The sequence below is a fragment of the Amphiura filiformis genome, chromosome 1 (genome assembly GCF_039555335.1).
Source record: "Amphiura filiformis chromosome 1, Afil_fr2py, whole genome shotgun sequence".
NCBI classification, from domain to species: domain Eukaryota; kingdom Metazoa; phylum Echinodermata; class Ophiuroidea; order Amphilepidida; family Amphiuridae; genus Amphiura; species Amphiura filiformis.
In genome coordinates, this window is record NC_092628.1 from 83,408,862 (window position 1) to 83,427,013 (window position 18,152).

The 18,152-nt window shown below is 35.0% G+C and overlaps 1 protein-coding gene across 1 annotated transcript in view; it reads right to left on the minus strand.

The window, feature by feature from the left end:
- Positions 1 to 18,152, minus strand: part of LOC140163616 (angiotensin-converting enzyme-like) — a 79,469-nt gene that overhangs the window by 5,781 nt on the left and 55,536 nt on the right. Inside the window, exons 14-24 of the mRNA XM_072186933.1 lie at positions 12,244 to 12,402; positions 11,979 to 12,066; positions 10,985 to 11,128; positions 9,914 to 10,105; positions 9,189 to 9,286; positions 8,197 to 8,366; positions 7,584 to 7,807; positions 4,326 to 4,470; positions 3,980 to 4,078; positions 3,240 to 3,362; positions 2,437 to 2,621 (exon numbers count right to left, since the gene is read on the minus strand). Coding sequence (XP_072043034.1) covers positions 2,437 to 2,621; positions 3,240 to 3,362; positions 3,980 to 4,078; positions 4,326 to 4,470; positions 7,584 to 7,807; positions 8,197 to 8,366; positions 9,189 to 9,286; positions 9,914 to 10,105; positions 10,985 to 11,128; positions 11,979 to 12,066; positions 12,244 to 12,402 — 1,627 coding nt within the window. The remainder of the gene's footprint in view (positions 1 to 2,436; positions 2,622 to 3,239; positions 3,363 to 3,979; positions 4,079 to 4,325; positions 4,471 to 7,583; positions 7,808 to 8,196; positions 8,367 to 9,188; positions 9,287 to 9,913; positions 10,106 to 10,984; positions 11,129 to 11,978; positions 12,067 to 12,243; positions 12,403 to 18,152) is intronic.

Sequence of the window (18,152 nt, forward strand, 5' to 3'; positions counted from 1 at the left end):
CTTTAAGAAACAAACAACGATTTTCAGAGCCGCTATGTTTCCACAAAGAAAGGATAATAATATACGACTCTTTTCAGAACCGCGTACGGTATACGTTTCCAGCAGGAATGTTTTAAACAACAAAATTAAGCACAGGTCTGGGCTTTTTCAGCGCCATCCAGGCCCGTAGCCAGGATTTTTTTTGAGGGGGGTGCTGATTTTGAAAAAGTGGACTTATAGCGCTAACCGGTGGGGTTTGATTGAGTTATGCCAAAAGAAAATTAACAAAACAAACATACCAAACAGGTAAAGAGTGCTGCGTAAAGATGTCTAAAATCATGCAAATGTTAAACATTGAGAAATAACAATAACACTGACCCGATTATATCGATAAATACATTAACACATACATATTAGCGAGGCACCGATTACAACCATCTACCAGGGTTAACAGTATAAACCCCAATTTACCAGGGTAATATAGATAGTGTAAAGTAGTAGAACCATATAACCATGAAAAACCTGAACTTGTTAACTTTACCAATTAATTATGACGTCAGTGTTGTGGCTTTTTACTTTGTTTGCAATCTTTGCATTGCATGCTTTTGCTTGAATGGCGTGGGAGCTATGTGAAATAAAAACAATGTGAAAATGGATGATAATGTAATCATTGAAATAATTTCAAGCAATCTTTCGCAATATCACTTAACGAAACAAAACAAACTACTATCAAATAGCATGTTCTATACTTGGAAGAAAATGTAGCCTATAATCTGATACATGTACAATCAAGTAATATACCTGAATACACTTAATCGTCACTTTATATTTATAATAAAATCATGTTTTGATTTCATTTCAACAAGCGACATAGAAATACAAATGTCATTATAATACATCAATATTTTGGTGAGGAAACAATAGAAAACCGAGTCGAAGAAACAAAATCCAATGAAAGTCTGTGGCCCTTGTTTTATGCACGTTTTTACAGAAACCTTTGTCCATTATTTCAGCCAAAGACTGCTAAGTCTTTAAAAAGGAAAAAAAGGAAGAATTTCCGTCAACTAACATTCGTTAGGAGATAAATATGAGTTGAAATAGATTGAATAAGGAATACCTTTTGAACGACAATTCTACGTCGAGTATAATATGTTCTTAAAGGACATTGGACCTCGACCAATCTGTCGTTTCAAGTTATGAGTTTCAGGATTGGTTTGGGTTTTGGTCACGTGGTTTCCAATTATCCTGCCTAAGCTCTTGATTGACGTCATTACCGACACCTTGTCTGTACCCTTTGTTAGAAACCTGTGTCTGTGGGATGTGTGGGAGGGTTATGGAGAGAGAGAAAGAGAAATAGAGGGGAGAGAGGATCGGAAGAGGGAACGGTAGGAAGGGCGAGTAGAGCTCGAGAGTGGAATGGAATGGAATAGCGTGTTGGGGAGAGGAGATATCGAGTGTAGTAGGGGGAGAAGGTAGGGAGGACGCGAGGGGGAGAAGGTGACACTCGCGACCCGGGAGAGGAGCTTTCCCGGGACAATAAACTAATTCATAATCAAATCATCTCCATCATCATGCATTGCTTATGTCTCATAGAAACAAACAAACCAAATTTTTTATGACGCTGATACTTCCAGCATCATGCCAGTCTTGTTACCGTCCACGCATGATTGATATCCGATCCATTATTATATTATCTAGATAATACATAAACACAAATGTGGATATGATCCGATAATAAGCTTAGCACAATCATGACAATAGGCTATTATATACTTATGGTACAAGTGTGTGTCCTTTCTACGCTAAATTTGAATTTATTACTCTATCACTGGGCGAAAAGCGTTTGGTATTTGCCAATGAGCTAGTGGCGCTTACTCCAACCATGGAAGAAAGAGCAAAAAGCGCTCTACATCATTGGGTAAAAACCAATCGTTGTCGCTCAGCGATGTAGTATAAATTCAGTTTTAGATGTTATGATTACAGAAAAGTTCTGTCCCTCTTTTTAATCCCCCGATTTTCGATTTCTGAACAAAAGAGAAACGAAAACTCATAACTTGAAACGAGGGATTGCCTGAAATAGGAAACTGATTGAAAGATAAGTATTATTGATCCTTTCCTAACTGCAAAATAAATCTAAGGTATAGTGTGGAGTATTAGCCCGAAACACCAGCTTCTCTTGCATATCCGTACTTGCATTGTATTAGAAATACAATAGCATACATCGATTCGGTCATTATTCTGGTCATTTTATGATTTTTATTATACGGACCGGTTCAGACTTCGTGCAGGAGATATCAGTGGAAATCGGAGTGAAAATTCAAGTTTGAGTTATTTTTGGCTTCATGAGTTTAACGAGCCCATCATATCAATTGATAACAAAAATACACGTTACTTCAAATCAACGTGGTACGGATTTAGTAAAACCGAAATTCAAAATTACAATAAAGTCAAACTTACTATCAGGCATCCAATCTGAGTCAGGCCAGCCAATTGTTTCACCCATATCTGCATTTTCTTTCTCTAACCAATCCATTAGCGGTTGGAAATATTTCACTAGTGGTTCAGCACTCATCTCTCTTTGTCCGGTTATCTTCTCCATTGCATCAGGCCATGGTACACTTGAACCAAGTGACAACATATCACTGCATGGGGAAGATAGTTATGAAAAGAGTAGGGGAATTACTGTGTCAGTTATTGTTAGTTGATAGAGAAACGCATTAAGCTTACAAGCTGTAAGAAATTAATATTCCGCTGGTTCGAATCCGAACGGTTCTGATTTTCTCTCCCCTTTTATCACAGTGCAAGTTTGCCTGAGTTCCTTTTTTTATTCACAATAAAAGTAAGTAACAAATTAATATGTTTATATTTGTGACAAAACACAGGAATGTTTAGCTTGAATGCTAGTGTCGCCTTCAAACCATCTTGTTTTAAAATAGAATAGATTAAGGGGCCTAATTTAATAAGTTGCTTAATGTATAGAATACGACCAAGGCAAGTATTTTGTAAAGTATTTTTAAATACTTAAAAGTATATGCTTAATGTAGGATGTAACCTAAATGAATGATGCATATAATGTAAACCAATCTGCCTGGATGATTGATAATATCATGATATTCAATAAAAAAGCGGACGTGATATAATGCGCTACATCATGCCTTACAATAGTTACATGACTGCCTCTCATCTCTGTTCTCCAACTTAGATTTCTCACAGAACTGCATATGGTATCGATTTGGACGGGGAACTCAAGCAAATCTTACCCAAGAAGTTTGCCGGCCTCGTGTGACTTATAGATATCACATTTTAGTAACGGACCGGTGTGTCCGGAAGCATTGCACATAGCTTCATGAAACTGGAACTGAAGAATGTGACTGATAAAGTACCTGCATTACATAAAATATTAAAACAAAAACACAGTAATATACACCAGTCAGGCTCATGATAAAAGGTTTTTTACAGTCCTGCTTCAAATTGAATAACTTTTACTAATACGCAGATCCACAAACTCGTTAATCCAAAAAAGTTGATATTTTTTATACCATGCATCAGAATTCAGACACATAGGACTACGTTTTTATGCATAACCTTTCTTACAGATTTTGTCGTTTGACAAAGACATTGTCCGATTTGTATTTTCTGTCTGTTGAAATATATAAATTATAACACATGTGGCAGTGTAATACATGTTATTTATGTGTAACTCGAAAATTCAATGTCCAAATCAACTGACATGTTGGTAATAGGCATTTTGCGTGGATGTCTATTGAAACATACACTAAGAAATAGGGTGCTAGAACAACACAATACACATTACAGCTATACAGTAACGTATATCCGTATGTTAAAAATCGTTCATACTATACTAAATCAATTCAAAATAAATGGGAACAGTTCAGGCCAGTTGGTGACCTTATTTTTCTGATCCTACCTTTCTGACCCCACCTGACCCTGGTCACTAAATGGCCTCATCGATAATTCCAGGAAGTTCAATTAATATTACCTAATATAGGGAGTATCAGATGGAATATGATACTTGGCAGCAGGATCGAAATCCGACTCGCTTCTTGCCGTTGGTGGAACCAGACCTTGAAAATCCAATCTGAAAAGTGATTGTCAAAAAAGACTATGATAAAATGTGTTACATTGCTTGAAATTATAAACCTGTATGACAATACTCTAAAATATCGTAGCTTATAATCTAACCAATCCATATTTTTGGTAATTTAAAAAAGACCAAGTAATTGAGGCGACAAGATGTATTCAAAGAATTCGAATAATACGTATTATATTTTCAAGTAAAAATAATATTTATTATGAAAACAGTTTGATGATATCAAACATTTCACCTCAATTGCCACCATTCCTGGTTGAATTGCGCATCTTGTGTACTTCCATCAAAGAGACCCCATCTCCACTGATCCATCAATATAGCAAATGGCAAGAAAGCTATTTTATCAAGAGCTATGCTCATAAGGTAGTTGATGTCAGCATCTGCGAGAGGAAATTATGGAAATATCTTATTTATATCTATAGATAAATACAGTTGGTGCGGAAGAAAGTGTTAAAGGGGTGAAAGCCGGGGGGAGGGTGGCGGGGGGGGGGGGCACTTCAATATGAAATGGATATAGGTGTAGGGCTACTAGTAGGTATGTCACAGTGGCTGCACAATAATTCTGCTACACTGTGCATGCAAGCATAACAGTGAATTGAAAAGGGCGCGCTTCAAATTTGGCCAATTTTAGAAAACATCCATGTCGATAAATGAATTTCTTCATATGCTTCATTTATCCAAATTGTTTAAATTTTTAATATATGGTGTGTGAAGCCTTTCCGAGGCTAACATCGGGTCCTTAAATAAAAATATTGTTTTGTTTAAGAGCTACTGCCTGTTTTTATGGATTTTTGAAGATCGCTCATAAATCAGTAAATATAGGCCTATTCAAGTAAAGGAACTACCACCATTTAGCTGAAATACTAATCTTTCTTAGCATGTAAATTAATTTCGTCGACAACGAATGAAACACTTCCCTAATACTAGTTGAAGCAAAACATTAATCAATGATATTTTTAGGGAGTAATTTTCCAAACCACAATAGCTCTAAGCCATTGTGTGTGTCCAAAACCATACTATTTTTTGTATACGCGGTACAGTCAAATAGCTTTTGCTTTTACCGATTATCCTCCCATGTTAATCCAGATGACAAAATGTTAATTTAAAGTCTCATTGCAACTGAATTTTAATGTTTACTTTTCGGACTTGGCTTTGAGTAATGGTGACACATACCATGTTTACAGTAAAAATGAAAATTATATTCCAGACACCGTCAAAATGTCAAACTTTTTATTTTTTTGTATTGTTTTTAAATAATTAACTGCAGTTCATTTATTCAACCTCATAACAGGATCATACTTAAAAATTTATAATGAATGAACAGACGTTCATTAAATATTGAAAAAAACCTAAAATTACTCATGCCTAATTTGCATAATAATATCATAAATACATAATTAGCTGTAATTACCTAATTTGCATAATTAATTACTTTTTGTGTATTTTTGTTATCAATTGAAAGAACTTTGTATACATATGTGTGCAAAAAAAACCGCACCTTTATATCATGTACGGTTTCCTATTGGCATCAATTTTGCATATTAATTAGCTGAACTTAGTCATTTTTTGAGATTTAATTTGTCTGCAGATTGGCCGAAATTGCTAAAATAGTATATTTGGTTAATTTATTATAATTATTCAATGATAGATTTTTAAATTTTGTTTTCGGTAACGAAGTCAGGAAAGATATGCATTTAACATGTGATATTTAAATTAACGCTGCTTTTTCAAGCAAGCGTCCAAATATACCTTCAAAATCTTAAAATGTGCCAATTTTGTCATTACAGCCATTTGTGGCAGGATTTCATTCCATCTACGAGCATCTTTAAATTGACACTACGCCACAATGCATTGACCGATTTCAATTCTGTTTTTTGATTTTTGATGCTTTAATAAAGCTCAATAATGTAGGAACATTAAATAACATGTTTCTGCTGCGATTATTTTTGAGGTGATATGCCTACTACTAGCACTTTCGCACTAAGGGGCATTCGGTGAGAGCAAAATGTAAAAAATATGGGGTCATTGGGTGGGAGCATGATTTTTGGCATTCGGTGAGAGCAAAATGTAAAAAATATGGGGTCATTGGGTGAGAACATGACCTTTTTTTTTAATGGAATCTTTGGGTGAGAGCCGAAACAGCGCTACAAAAACCTCGAAAATCGATTTTCTAGTTCTAAATGCTTCAAATTTCATTGTTTTTTCAAAATAAGTAACAAAATCAGTGAAAATGAAAGTTGCTGTTCAAATTGAACTTGTAAGGGTCTTTGGGTGACAGATCAAATGGAAAAATAGGGGGTCTTCGGGTGACAGAGCATGTGTTCGTAAAAAAATATGGGGTCTTTGGGTGACAGCGATGCTGAGAAAGGGGGTCAGCCCTACATACGCGTCACCTCCAAAGTTGGAGTGCCTCCCGGGGAGGGTGGAAGATGGTGGACGGACATGACTGACTTCGTGGAAGATGATGGGGATGGGTAGATTCTGCGTTGGCTGTAGCAGTGGAGCTTTGATTGAGAAAAAATGTAGATTACTGAGAGATACACACTTAAAAATTACCCTTATGGGGTTAATTTGACCCCGCAGGCAACTGTCAATTATGCACCGACAAAAAAGGGCAAATTTAACCCCTCTGATCTAGTGTAAAATTTGACCCAAATTGCGGTTAAAAATTACTCTATTTAGCATGTTTAGGGTAAAAAAAAAAGATTTGACTCCGAATGTAGTCAGCTGAAAAATCACCTTCTTATACATGTATTAATAACGGTTAGCAAATGACCCCTAACGTGGTTGAAATGACTATTCAGCAGTCCCGATTAGAAAGTGACCCTGTAACGTGGGTCAATTTAATATGATGTCAAACAATAGAAAACCCCGACCGTGGTAGATCTAACCATGAATAGGGTTAAATAGGGTTAAATAAAACTGACCACGATATTTTGACCCCTTTGTTTTAAATGTGTGGTTTGTTGGTTGTAAATAATTTCTCTTTCTCTTGGGTTCCTTTCTACGTCCTTTTACATTAATATGGTGAATATTTTTCCAAATTACATTAAATTGTATTGACAGACTTTTAAGTTGTTCTATATTTGAAAAGAAAATATTTTGAGGGTTTCGGACCACAAGGTCCTATCTGCAATAGCTGCTCCATAGACAAATATATACATCAAACAACAACCAAACGAAACGAAACAAAACAAAGTAACATGTACCAGGATCGTCCACAATTTCATCAAGCAAGCCAATATCGTGAAGATGCTGTGGGGTAGAGACAGATAGTGCAAGGACATCTCCAACGGCTTCATGAAATCCTGGATTGGCACCACCACGGTACACTACGGGTAGATCTTTGTATTGTAGAAAATATTCCACATGACCCATCTCATGGTGTATGGTAATGAAACTCGACTGTGTGATATCTGTACATTGTTTCACTCTGTTAAAACAAAACGATGATATAGAGTTATAAGAAATGAAACTATTGTGATCACCATACCTGGATCATCAGCAATTTCATCAAGAAGTCCGATATCATGGAGATGTTGAGGTGTAGAGACTGAGAGAGCCAGAACATCACCTACGGCTTCATGGAATCCAGGATTGGCGCCGCCTCTGTAGACTACGGGTAGGTTTTTATACTGGAGGTAATACTCGATGTGACCCATTTCGTGATGAACAGTGATAAAATCGTCTTGTGTTATATCTGTACATTGCTTTACTCTATGGAAGCGAAAAATAGTTTGATATTAATAAATGAAAGACAAAGATAGTTCCCGTCTGAAATTCTGACAACTAGACAGAAAATGCTGTACTGCGCAGGTCGGCAACCAATCAATAATTATCTTTAAGATGTCATTGAAGTACCATGCAAGTGACGTCGCACCATTGGTTCTATATACAAAAGCGCAGTTGTTAATGATATGTCATGAGGCCAATGGTGCTCCAATTGTATTGGCCGTGGACGGCGAGAGGTCAATTTGGTGGTGATGTCACAACTCATTAAAGTTTGTCACTCAGTCTGTGCCAAATTGTTGTAATGTCATGACTGCTCGAAATAATCATATTCATGAGCGTAACTCGCGTATTTTTAATATTAATTTTATACTTGCCTGAAATCTTTCTGGTTGTAGAAATCCCATGCTGAAGCATGGCACACAACTTCCCTATCAGTAGGTTTCTCAATCATGGAATGGTCCCAGAATTCCTGAGGCATTTCTTTAAGGCCAAGGGATGCAAAGAATTCATCTGATGTCTGGAACATCTTGAGAGCATCATAACCCTGCAATGCATATTTTATACGCAAGAAAAATAATGATCATAATCATTCCAACATGCTATATAGTGGTTAGAGCGTCACGTCTAGTCTAGTGAAGGCCGTAGGTTCTAGTCCCTCTAGTACAGTATAATTATATAAACAATGTTTTAATGGCGATATATTATTGTCTTTATAAAAATGATAGTGTCTTAGGCCCCAGTTGTCAGCGAAAATCTGCAACTGTGCCGAGGCCTATGGGTTGACACCGCGCATTATTATAGATCCCACAATGAATTATTATTATAATAATTATTATTATTATTATTATTATTATTATTATTATTATAATTATTATTATTATTATTATTATTATTATTATTATTATTATTATTATTATTATTATTATTATTATTATTATTATTATTATTATTATTATTATTACAGATGGCCCACGAACAAATAGTTCCATGTCGTATTTTCAAACATCGCACAGGCCTATTAGTGGTATGTAACCTATATGATCTGACTTGGAGCTCTTGGGTGGATCAGACAAGAAACATCTTTTAATCTGGGTACTGATCCTTCAGTCTGATTGCGTTCTTAAGGTTCTTAAGGTAAATCTCGCCTTAGAATCACTTAAGATACCAATCCAGCTTTGGGACCCACCAGCTTCATCGTACTCATGTTGGTGGCCAATGGTGTGGGAATTATCTTTGTACATTATAGTGTGCTATCAACAGGACATGTAACTTCTGTACATTTCATTCTACAATTGCGATTTGAACAATAGTGATATTTGTTGGTGTATGAAAGGACAACTGTCAACTCGGTGATAGAAAACATTACCTTTTCTCTTAAAGCTGGTGTAATATCGATGTCCGGTTTCTCGGGGAATGGTTCGCATATATCTAGTAAGTTAAGCCAGGATTGAGCCCACATATTGCCTGAATTAAAAACAAACAAACAATAGATATAAAAAATGGTAGCCATTACAATTATGGAGTTGATGATTATGGAACACATTAAAAAGCCCATAAAAAGATGCATGTATTCATGTAGGTAAACAACGTCTTTAAGCATGCACATATCAGTTACACGAGATAATCCAACAGCAGCGTCTGATCTTGTTTGGAGGGCCTCAATCATATGCACAAAAAAAACATCATCTAATATTGTTATGCAAAATGATTCTAGAGGATTTGTGTTTTTTAGACACAGGTGTGTTCTATGCTTTATAGTATTGTGTACAGATTTGATCTCTGAGTAAAATTGACATGACCGACGGTCTAATTGGCCACTGAAATTCCTGAAATCTTTGATAAATAAACCGAACCTGCGTTATCAAGCGCATCTTTCGAGCTCTGGTCGAGCACGAGTATTGATTATGCGATAACGTATTTTTGGTTTCATTGCAAAGTATTTCTGGAATGACCAAAATGGTAAAATCAGTATTCGTCATTTTGATCAAATGCTATAATCTATACAACCTGTAACTTAATTTTATTAGTATCATTACGGATCGTCAAATATACAACACACAAAGTCCTTTTTAAAATTTTGGTACAACATACCCAATAAATGTGCTGGTATAGGTCCTTCAAGATTAATGTATTTGCTTCCATATACGTTGTAAAGTTTTCTGCGCACATATGCATGAAGTTGCTGGTAGAATGGCTTGAGTTGGTTGTAAAGTTTCAAAACTTCAGCTTCTAAATCTTCTACTTCATACCAGGAACGCCAATATGCTCCTTGATCTGGCTGATCTGTTAATGAAATGTAGAATGACAATTTTGTTCTCACTCTAGTCTAAATCTGTATGATGAAGTGAAAGGGGCTAATTTTTCTCTTAGCGTTATTAGTGACCCGATGATACCGATAGTATTGCAGTACCTATATTTCAATAAGCCTTTTTGAAATATGGTGGGCACAAAAGGAAAGGGCGTACTCTGAAGTGAGTAATCCTTTGTCAGCTGGGAAGCATACAAAAAATTACTCATTTCAAAGTACGCCCTCTCTTTTTGTGCCCACCATATTTCAAAAAGGCTTATTTAATTCGTTTAATTGTTTGCACAATGAAATAATTTAAGACAACATTAATTTGTTGGTTAGCGTGCAATAGAGATTATTTCTATACCACTTCCCATCTTAAGGGGCTCGGATAGCGATGTTTTCACGTATTTTTGTGGGACATGAGAGCACATCAGCCATATCGAATTGCATTCTGAATACGAAGAATGTCCTTCTGATATCAAATAATTTAGATTTTTTGAAATTCGCGATATAATACACATTTTATGGCAAATGATTAAAAATTGATATTTTTGAAATTTAACAGTCACTTATAAAAGTGTATGTAGCTGGGATAAAAGGCCGACGAGCTTTTGAAATTTTGTTGGCGTTTTGGGGAGACAATTTCGGCAAAAGTGCCTCTTAAAGCGACCAATTAGGGCAAATTGGGGTGGTTTGGGGGGTATGTTTTTTTGTGAAAAATTGGTATTCTGATGGTTGGCAAAAATAGCAAAAAGTAAGTATAGAGAAAGTCAGCATCCGAAAGTCGGCGTGGCACATCCCCGTACAAAATATTTCGAAGAACCCCACCCCGGAATCTAAAGTAAACTATCAAGCCGAATATTAAATCGTACCGTTAGCCACTGCAGCCAAGTTCTTCAACCTGACATACTCCTTGTAGTCTTCTCTGGCAGGACCACCGACTGCATCACGCCAACCATCCCAAGCCCAATACAACTCAGCATAGTTACGAGATTCCGCTAGTATACGAGTCAAACCTGTTGGAATTGATGGAAAAAAACCAAAATAGTGAAACAATAAAATACGAAATATGAAGTTGGATTTATACTCAGCATGCTCAGTCGTTGCGCTAAGTAGCGACGAGCGAATCAATGTGACAGGACGCTTTTTATTGCATATGAAAGTGATTAATCAAAATCACTTGTTTGTCGGCTAGTGACAGACGGTAACTTCACTTAACACCTGTATCGTGCACTTGGGACCTTAAATACGAAGTTCTATAGAAATATTTTGCTATAAAGCGTATTTTCCAAATATCATAGTAATCAGTTGGAATTGTTTAACCCTAGAACTACGTCTTAAAAATGCGCGTCTTACGCCCAAACGACTTAATCTAATTGCAGATTTATCCTTTGAGCTCATTTTAGTGATAAAGTGTTTACCCCAGCAAGTTACCCGGGATTAGGACCGACCATCAACGATGACCATAGAGGATCATAATGGCATTATGTTGGGAATGTTTGTACTTATTTTGTATCTCTGGATAGAGGAGACCATAGCTACAGCTGTAGCTATACATTTCATTGAAAACTTAAGTAGGTCAGCTTGACTAACGTAAAATTAGTCCAGATGCATGGTGCCCATCTTGACTAACGTAAGGCTAGTCAAGCCTGCTTGACTAACGTGTTTGACCAACTTGACGTTAGTCGAGCCGGCTATAACTTGGTTGACTAACTTGGACGTTAGTCGAGCAGGCTTGACTAAGTTGCCTTACTAACTTAGACGTTAGTCAAGCCTGCTTGACCAGCTTAGGTAAGTTCCACAAAGCATAACCTCCTAAATTTAAATAATTTAAAATGAGGGAGCCTGTTCCCACATCTCTTATACCTGGCTCAAGACTGTAGCAATCATCGTCATCGAGACAGACCTCACCGGTAGAATATCGTGTCTCCATAGAGGCCAGTACATCATTTAACTGAAGTTAAAGAATTATAATTAGATATTTTACAAAAACAACAACAATAATATAATAATAATAATAATAATAATAATAATAATAATAATAATAATAATAATAATAATAATGATAATGATAATGATAATGATAATGATAATAATAATGATGATGGCATATAATATTAATAAACCATACATCTTGCAGGTCTTGTGGATCTTCCAGAGCTGAATCCCCAATGTATAATAAATCCTCAAGTTGTCGAACAGTGTCTTCAGTGAAGCCATCTCTATCGAATTCTGATGCGTTTGCTCTTGCTTCTTGCTGAAAGGCGGCAGAAATCAAACTTTGTTCAATCTGCAGTAAAGATATAAGCATAAAATTTAAATGACATCAAATGAAGGGAAATATTTACTGCTTACACACCGTTGCCACCTGTTAGCCATTATCATTATGCATGCACGCGAATATGCAAATCTGAATACTTTGAATATGGCTAAAGGTAGACATGATTTTTCAATAGTTAAGTTATCATACAAATGTACATGTATCAAATGAATATTTTCTTTTTGTGAAAAAAAATGTCTTCCTTTGTAAGTAATCTACATTATTATTTACGCTTTATAATACCTTTTATAACTAAATAATAAGGATTTTTTACGTTGACAATGATAATAACGTTTTTACATTGACATTGATGCTTGTTTGGTATAGAATAAAATAAATCTAGACTGAACTTGGGCCTCACATTCAAAGAACCACACCCGATCATTTTATACAATGATACTAGCCTATAAATTATGAAGTGTTGAGAATAGGTTACATGACGCGGTTTTTGATGGATCGGGGCACATTTGCAACTTTATTTGATGTTACACACAACCTTTATCATGTTTATGCCACTTCTGTTATACCTGGTTAGGGCATTTAATATTAACGTACGTAATTTACAATGTTCGACAAACTACGGTCTGGCTGAAATATAGTACCATAATTATGCACTGATGGAAGTATGTTGACATTATGGACTTTAGATAAAATATGTGTCTATGACAAAAGCTGATTGTCACAATAATAACACAATCAAAGTCTAACAAATCATCGATATCACCTTTTTACCTTTGTCTAACTGGTAGACAAAATAATACGTTTGCATTTCATCACACCTTTGGTGTCTACATCGGTTACCTGTTAACGTCAACAGCATTGTATTTTTTTTATTAAAAGAATTAACTCCGGGTTTAAGGTTAGCAACTATTTTTAACTGTTGCGATTTGGTAGTTCACAGCATCTTGCGAATGGCAGTGAGCTTTGGCAAAAATTGCATTCATCATTTCATAGCGAGCGTATATATCATTTATATACTTTTGTAGGTCCCGTGGCTCTTGAGTTATGTTGTAAAAAGGGCTGAAACAACAACACTTTTGTAAAACGTACATAACCTTTTAACAACAATAAATCAAACACGTTTTCAAAGTACAGATTTGTAGAATGAACTTTTGCAAAACATCAAAGTGTTATTTTGCAATAATATATTGATTTAAATAATAAAAATCCATTTTTGGCTGCTTGGACCAACAATACGTCGTGTACCATTGAGTATCATTTTCCTTCAAAATTGATAAGGATAGGTTATTGCGTTGAAAAAAAATAAATTAAAAAGAGGGTATATACAGAAAGCCGTTGTTGCTGGTAGCCTAACTGACGTGATTCATTATAGGGGTCGTAGTGGAATAATGTAAAACGCTTTTTTATTGTTCTAAGGCCGCTATTATACAGGCTGCAAGAAAAAAAACCAAAAGCCATCATAGCGTATATGTGACGTGTCATGTCAAAAGGAGACACTTTTGGGCAGGTTATGAATTTTGAGTTTTTTACATATCTTAGATATAGAGATATTTTGCTCCACAACGCCGTTTTCCCCAATGAAATCGGACATTCTTAAGCGAAGATATTGAGTTCGAAAGTTATGGTATTATAAAATTGGAAATTGAGATATCGGCGTTTAAAAATATTATTGACAATGTTGAGAGTAGGAATTAACTTGAAAAATGTCTCAAAAACTACAAGATGCCAGTTATATTCCGGTCTGATACTATCAGACAATATTTTTAGTATTAATAACATCACAAATTCTCAACAAACCCAAATTGTGAAAAAATCACACACCGGCAGATTTTTGGCTATATCTCCATTTATGATCCTGCCCAAAAGTGTCTCCTTTTGACATGACACGTCACATATGGTTTATACACTGAAATATGCAATGTATATGCCAGAAACATTTTATTTGGCTTCTTTTCTTGTCCGGGTCTTGTCGAGCGGGGCAACTTTCGCAATTTTTACGCATATCAAGTTTGTACCGCGTAAAGCTGTGTACTATAATCTGAAATCACACACACACACAAAACCCAAAGATTTTTCTTGTGTTTATATTTCTTGCCACATACTGAACAATAAATAATAATATACTATTTTCTATCATTTCAAATGTCCTTTTGTTTAAAACTAACTACGTATACCCGTTAAAGCACCCAATCACTCATACTATTTTATGGTTCAATATCATTACTGTTGGTATTCATTTAGTTGCAAAACGGCACAAAAGTGGCCCAAGTTGGTTTATGACTAGATTACACAATTTACTGTATCGTTTCTTGTCGACCATCAATTTGATTGCAACAAAGCTTTTGTATTATCAGAACAGCAAACATGTGACATATATTTTTAATATTTTTTCTGCACAAATTACGCTACATTAATTTAATTCAAGTCACTTGAAAAGGATACAGGACTATTAAATGTACCTGTTTATTAAAACGTGCCTGAACAAAAGTGGCAGTGTCTTCAAATACAATTTCACTAATCGGTTCTGTATTATAGTGAACGTGATGTTAAGCATGGACTTGGTATATTTATATCAGTGTAATTATGTTAAACAAATTAGCACTTTCGAGGAGTGGATGCAATCGTTGTTTTTCAGTACCGTATTATACATGATCATTTTGTCAAATGCTTGTAATTGTCCATCGTATGCACTTTGGGTTTACAGGCACATTACGTCTATTCTGTATTTTAGCGTTTACAGGGCATCTATTATATTTAAAATGCTATCATCAATTACCAGTCAATTTGTCGTTATGTTTGCACTTTGTTTTAACCCTAGCCTAAACCTGACTAAAATCTTAACTCAGACCCTAACCCTAGCCTAACCTTATTCTTAAAACTAACCCTAAAACCAATGCTAACATAGTATAATAATGGACCATCAAGATATGCAACACCAAGAAATCTGTACTTATGCTTCTAAAGTTGTTTAAAGCCATTTTATAACATTTTCAAACAAAATAGATTAGCATTTCTTTGCCATAAAATGTTAGCTTTTACTGTCAGATATATCCCCTTTTATTTTTGAGCCGAACAACTACGGCAAAAGCAAAGAAAATTGGAATTGACTACCAGCGCACATGTCGCCAATACGTACCACTCCTTCGGTCATGTTGTGGTACGTACTGTGTGTTATGAACATCGTGTATGCGTTCGACTAATAATATAATTCCATCGTAATAATAAAGCGCCGGTTCCGACGTTTTATTCAAAATCTCGGATTTTGACAAAACTACAGCACCTAGAGTCTTGATTTTTGCAGGGTATATTGGTTTAATAAAGTACAATTTAATCGTGTAAAAAAAGGAATTTTCAAAATTCAGTGAGGGCGTCTTCCTCAGCAAATGTTATAATATGGCTTTAATATTCCATTCTTCAATTTATTCTCTACTCATACTCAACGCCGTTGTTGCTGGTAGACAACTAACTGACGTGATACGGGTTGTGGAATAAATGTAAAGCGCTTTTATCTATTGTCAAAAACATTTCTGTTGGCTTCTTTTCTTGTTCAGGTCTTGTTTGAGCTGGGGTTCTTTCGCCCTTTTTAAGCATATCAAGTTAGTACCGCGTAAAACAAATCATTTATACTATTTCTATATCACTTCTAATGCTCTTTTTTTTAAAACTACGTATTTTTTATACGTTATACCCATTAAAGCACCCAACCACTCGTCCTGGTTCATGGTTCAATTCCGTTACTGTTGGTATTAATTTGTTCGAAAACGGCACACAAGTGACCAAAGTTGTTTTATGACTAGATTACACAATTGACTATGTCGTTTGAACACAACAACGCTTTAGTATTAGCAGAATATATCTCAACTGAAATTAAAATCACACTGTCCCGAGACTCCTCCCCATAATTCTTAGTGGACGAGGAAAGACGTGGAGGACTGGAGGTCAACATTGAACATCATGTAGACAAGGATGTGGTAGTCCTTGCAGCCATAATACTAAACATAAAAGCAATTCCAAAAAACAGACACGCAACATGTTTCGGTATCCTTTGATAATGATAATGCCAAATCAAATGATATCATAATCTCGTAGTAAACTATATCTTACATATTTGATTTATACAATTACTTATGACAGGGGAGGCAAAGCTTTTTGAATGACTCTCAAAGTTTAAAAATTGATGTGGGTATTCAACCAGATGAATGAGGCGCCAATATTTTCCTTTTATTTCACAATCTGATGGCGAAACACTATGACGGCCTGGTATGAAGCACACTGTCACGACTTCAGATAATAAATTTTTGATATAAATTTTATGATAATAGTATGTAGCATTTATATCTAATGCAAGGTAAAGGTGACAATAAAATAACAGCTGAATCTTTTCAGAAAAATTCTAAACGCACAATATATCATTTTGTGCTATATATAAATTAACGATTTGTAGAATATTCATGGCAAGACTTTGAATTCTGACTGTTATATTCTTAGGACCAATTCAATAACGAAGCTGATGCAAACAAATATATTTAATAATAATAATAATAATAATAATAATAATAATAATAATAATAATAATAATAATAATAATAATAATAATAATAATAATCATCTAAGATGCGCCTTGAAGGTTTGCAATACATATCTGCTTACTTTTGCTTCAAGTTACAGAGAAAACACCAAATGTTTGTAATTTGAATTAGCTTTACGATAATATACTTTTTATCTTATTATCTTATTATCTGAACGTTTGGTAGACCAATATAACACCAATATAACACCAATAAAATCTTTGCACATGAAGATAATATTCATTATAGTACTTACCTGTCTCGTATTAGTCTTATCATTTATATCAGTTTCATAAGCCCATTTTGCAAGTTCTCTTTTATAAAATACATCCATAACCCGCTCATTGTATCGCTGCAAAAATATGATAGCTTCTTTTTCGTTGCTATTAGATCCGTGGATACTAGATTTACATATCGCTATCTCGACTGGTATAAATAAACATAAAAGCAATCCCATCAAACAAATATGCAACATGTTTCGGCACCTATGTGGTTCAATCGAGCTGTATCAATTTACCCATCGCTTTATCAGTGTCAATGATTACCACAGCATTTGGTCATGAAACCAGAAATTCCGTTTATTCATCTAAAATTCTCTACATTTTATTGACATACAGTATATAGTATATACATACAGTATATAGGCCTATGAACATACAGATTTACATGCGCCATAATTGCACAATTATTCAATACTTTATTTGTGATGGTATTTTGGCAGCAGCTGTTATACAGGGTGTATCAAAATAATTGGTACCTATCAGTGTCCAGTGATATGGACATGACTGCCACATCAAAATACAACATTAGATCCACAGATTAATGTCATAAACAGTCATAATAACAGTACATTATGGTCATTTCAAGAAGACCATATATATGTTGAATTGGTAAGAAACAGGGTTTTCAATAACCATCAAAACTGATGGACACCAATCATATACAGCCTGTAGTAATCCTATAACGTGGCTTCATATTTTTATCTGATACAAATTAATGACAATTGCATTGTCGCAGATATCTGTGTTTTTTGCTATAGCATCTGGATTCGTGGTATCCAGGCCTAAAGGTTAGTGCGTGGTATACAAAATATTAAAACAATTAATGAAATAACACAGTCAAGTTTGTACGGTAGATAATTATTATAGGACCGAAAGGCAAAATTTAATGTGGGGTGGTGTGTTGTTTATT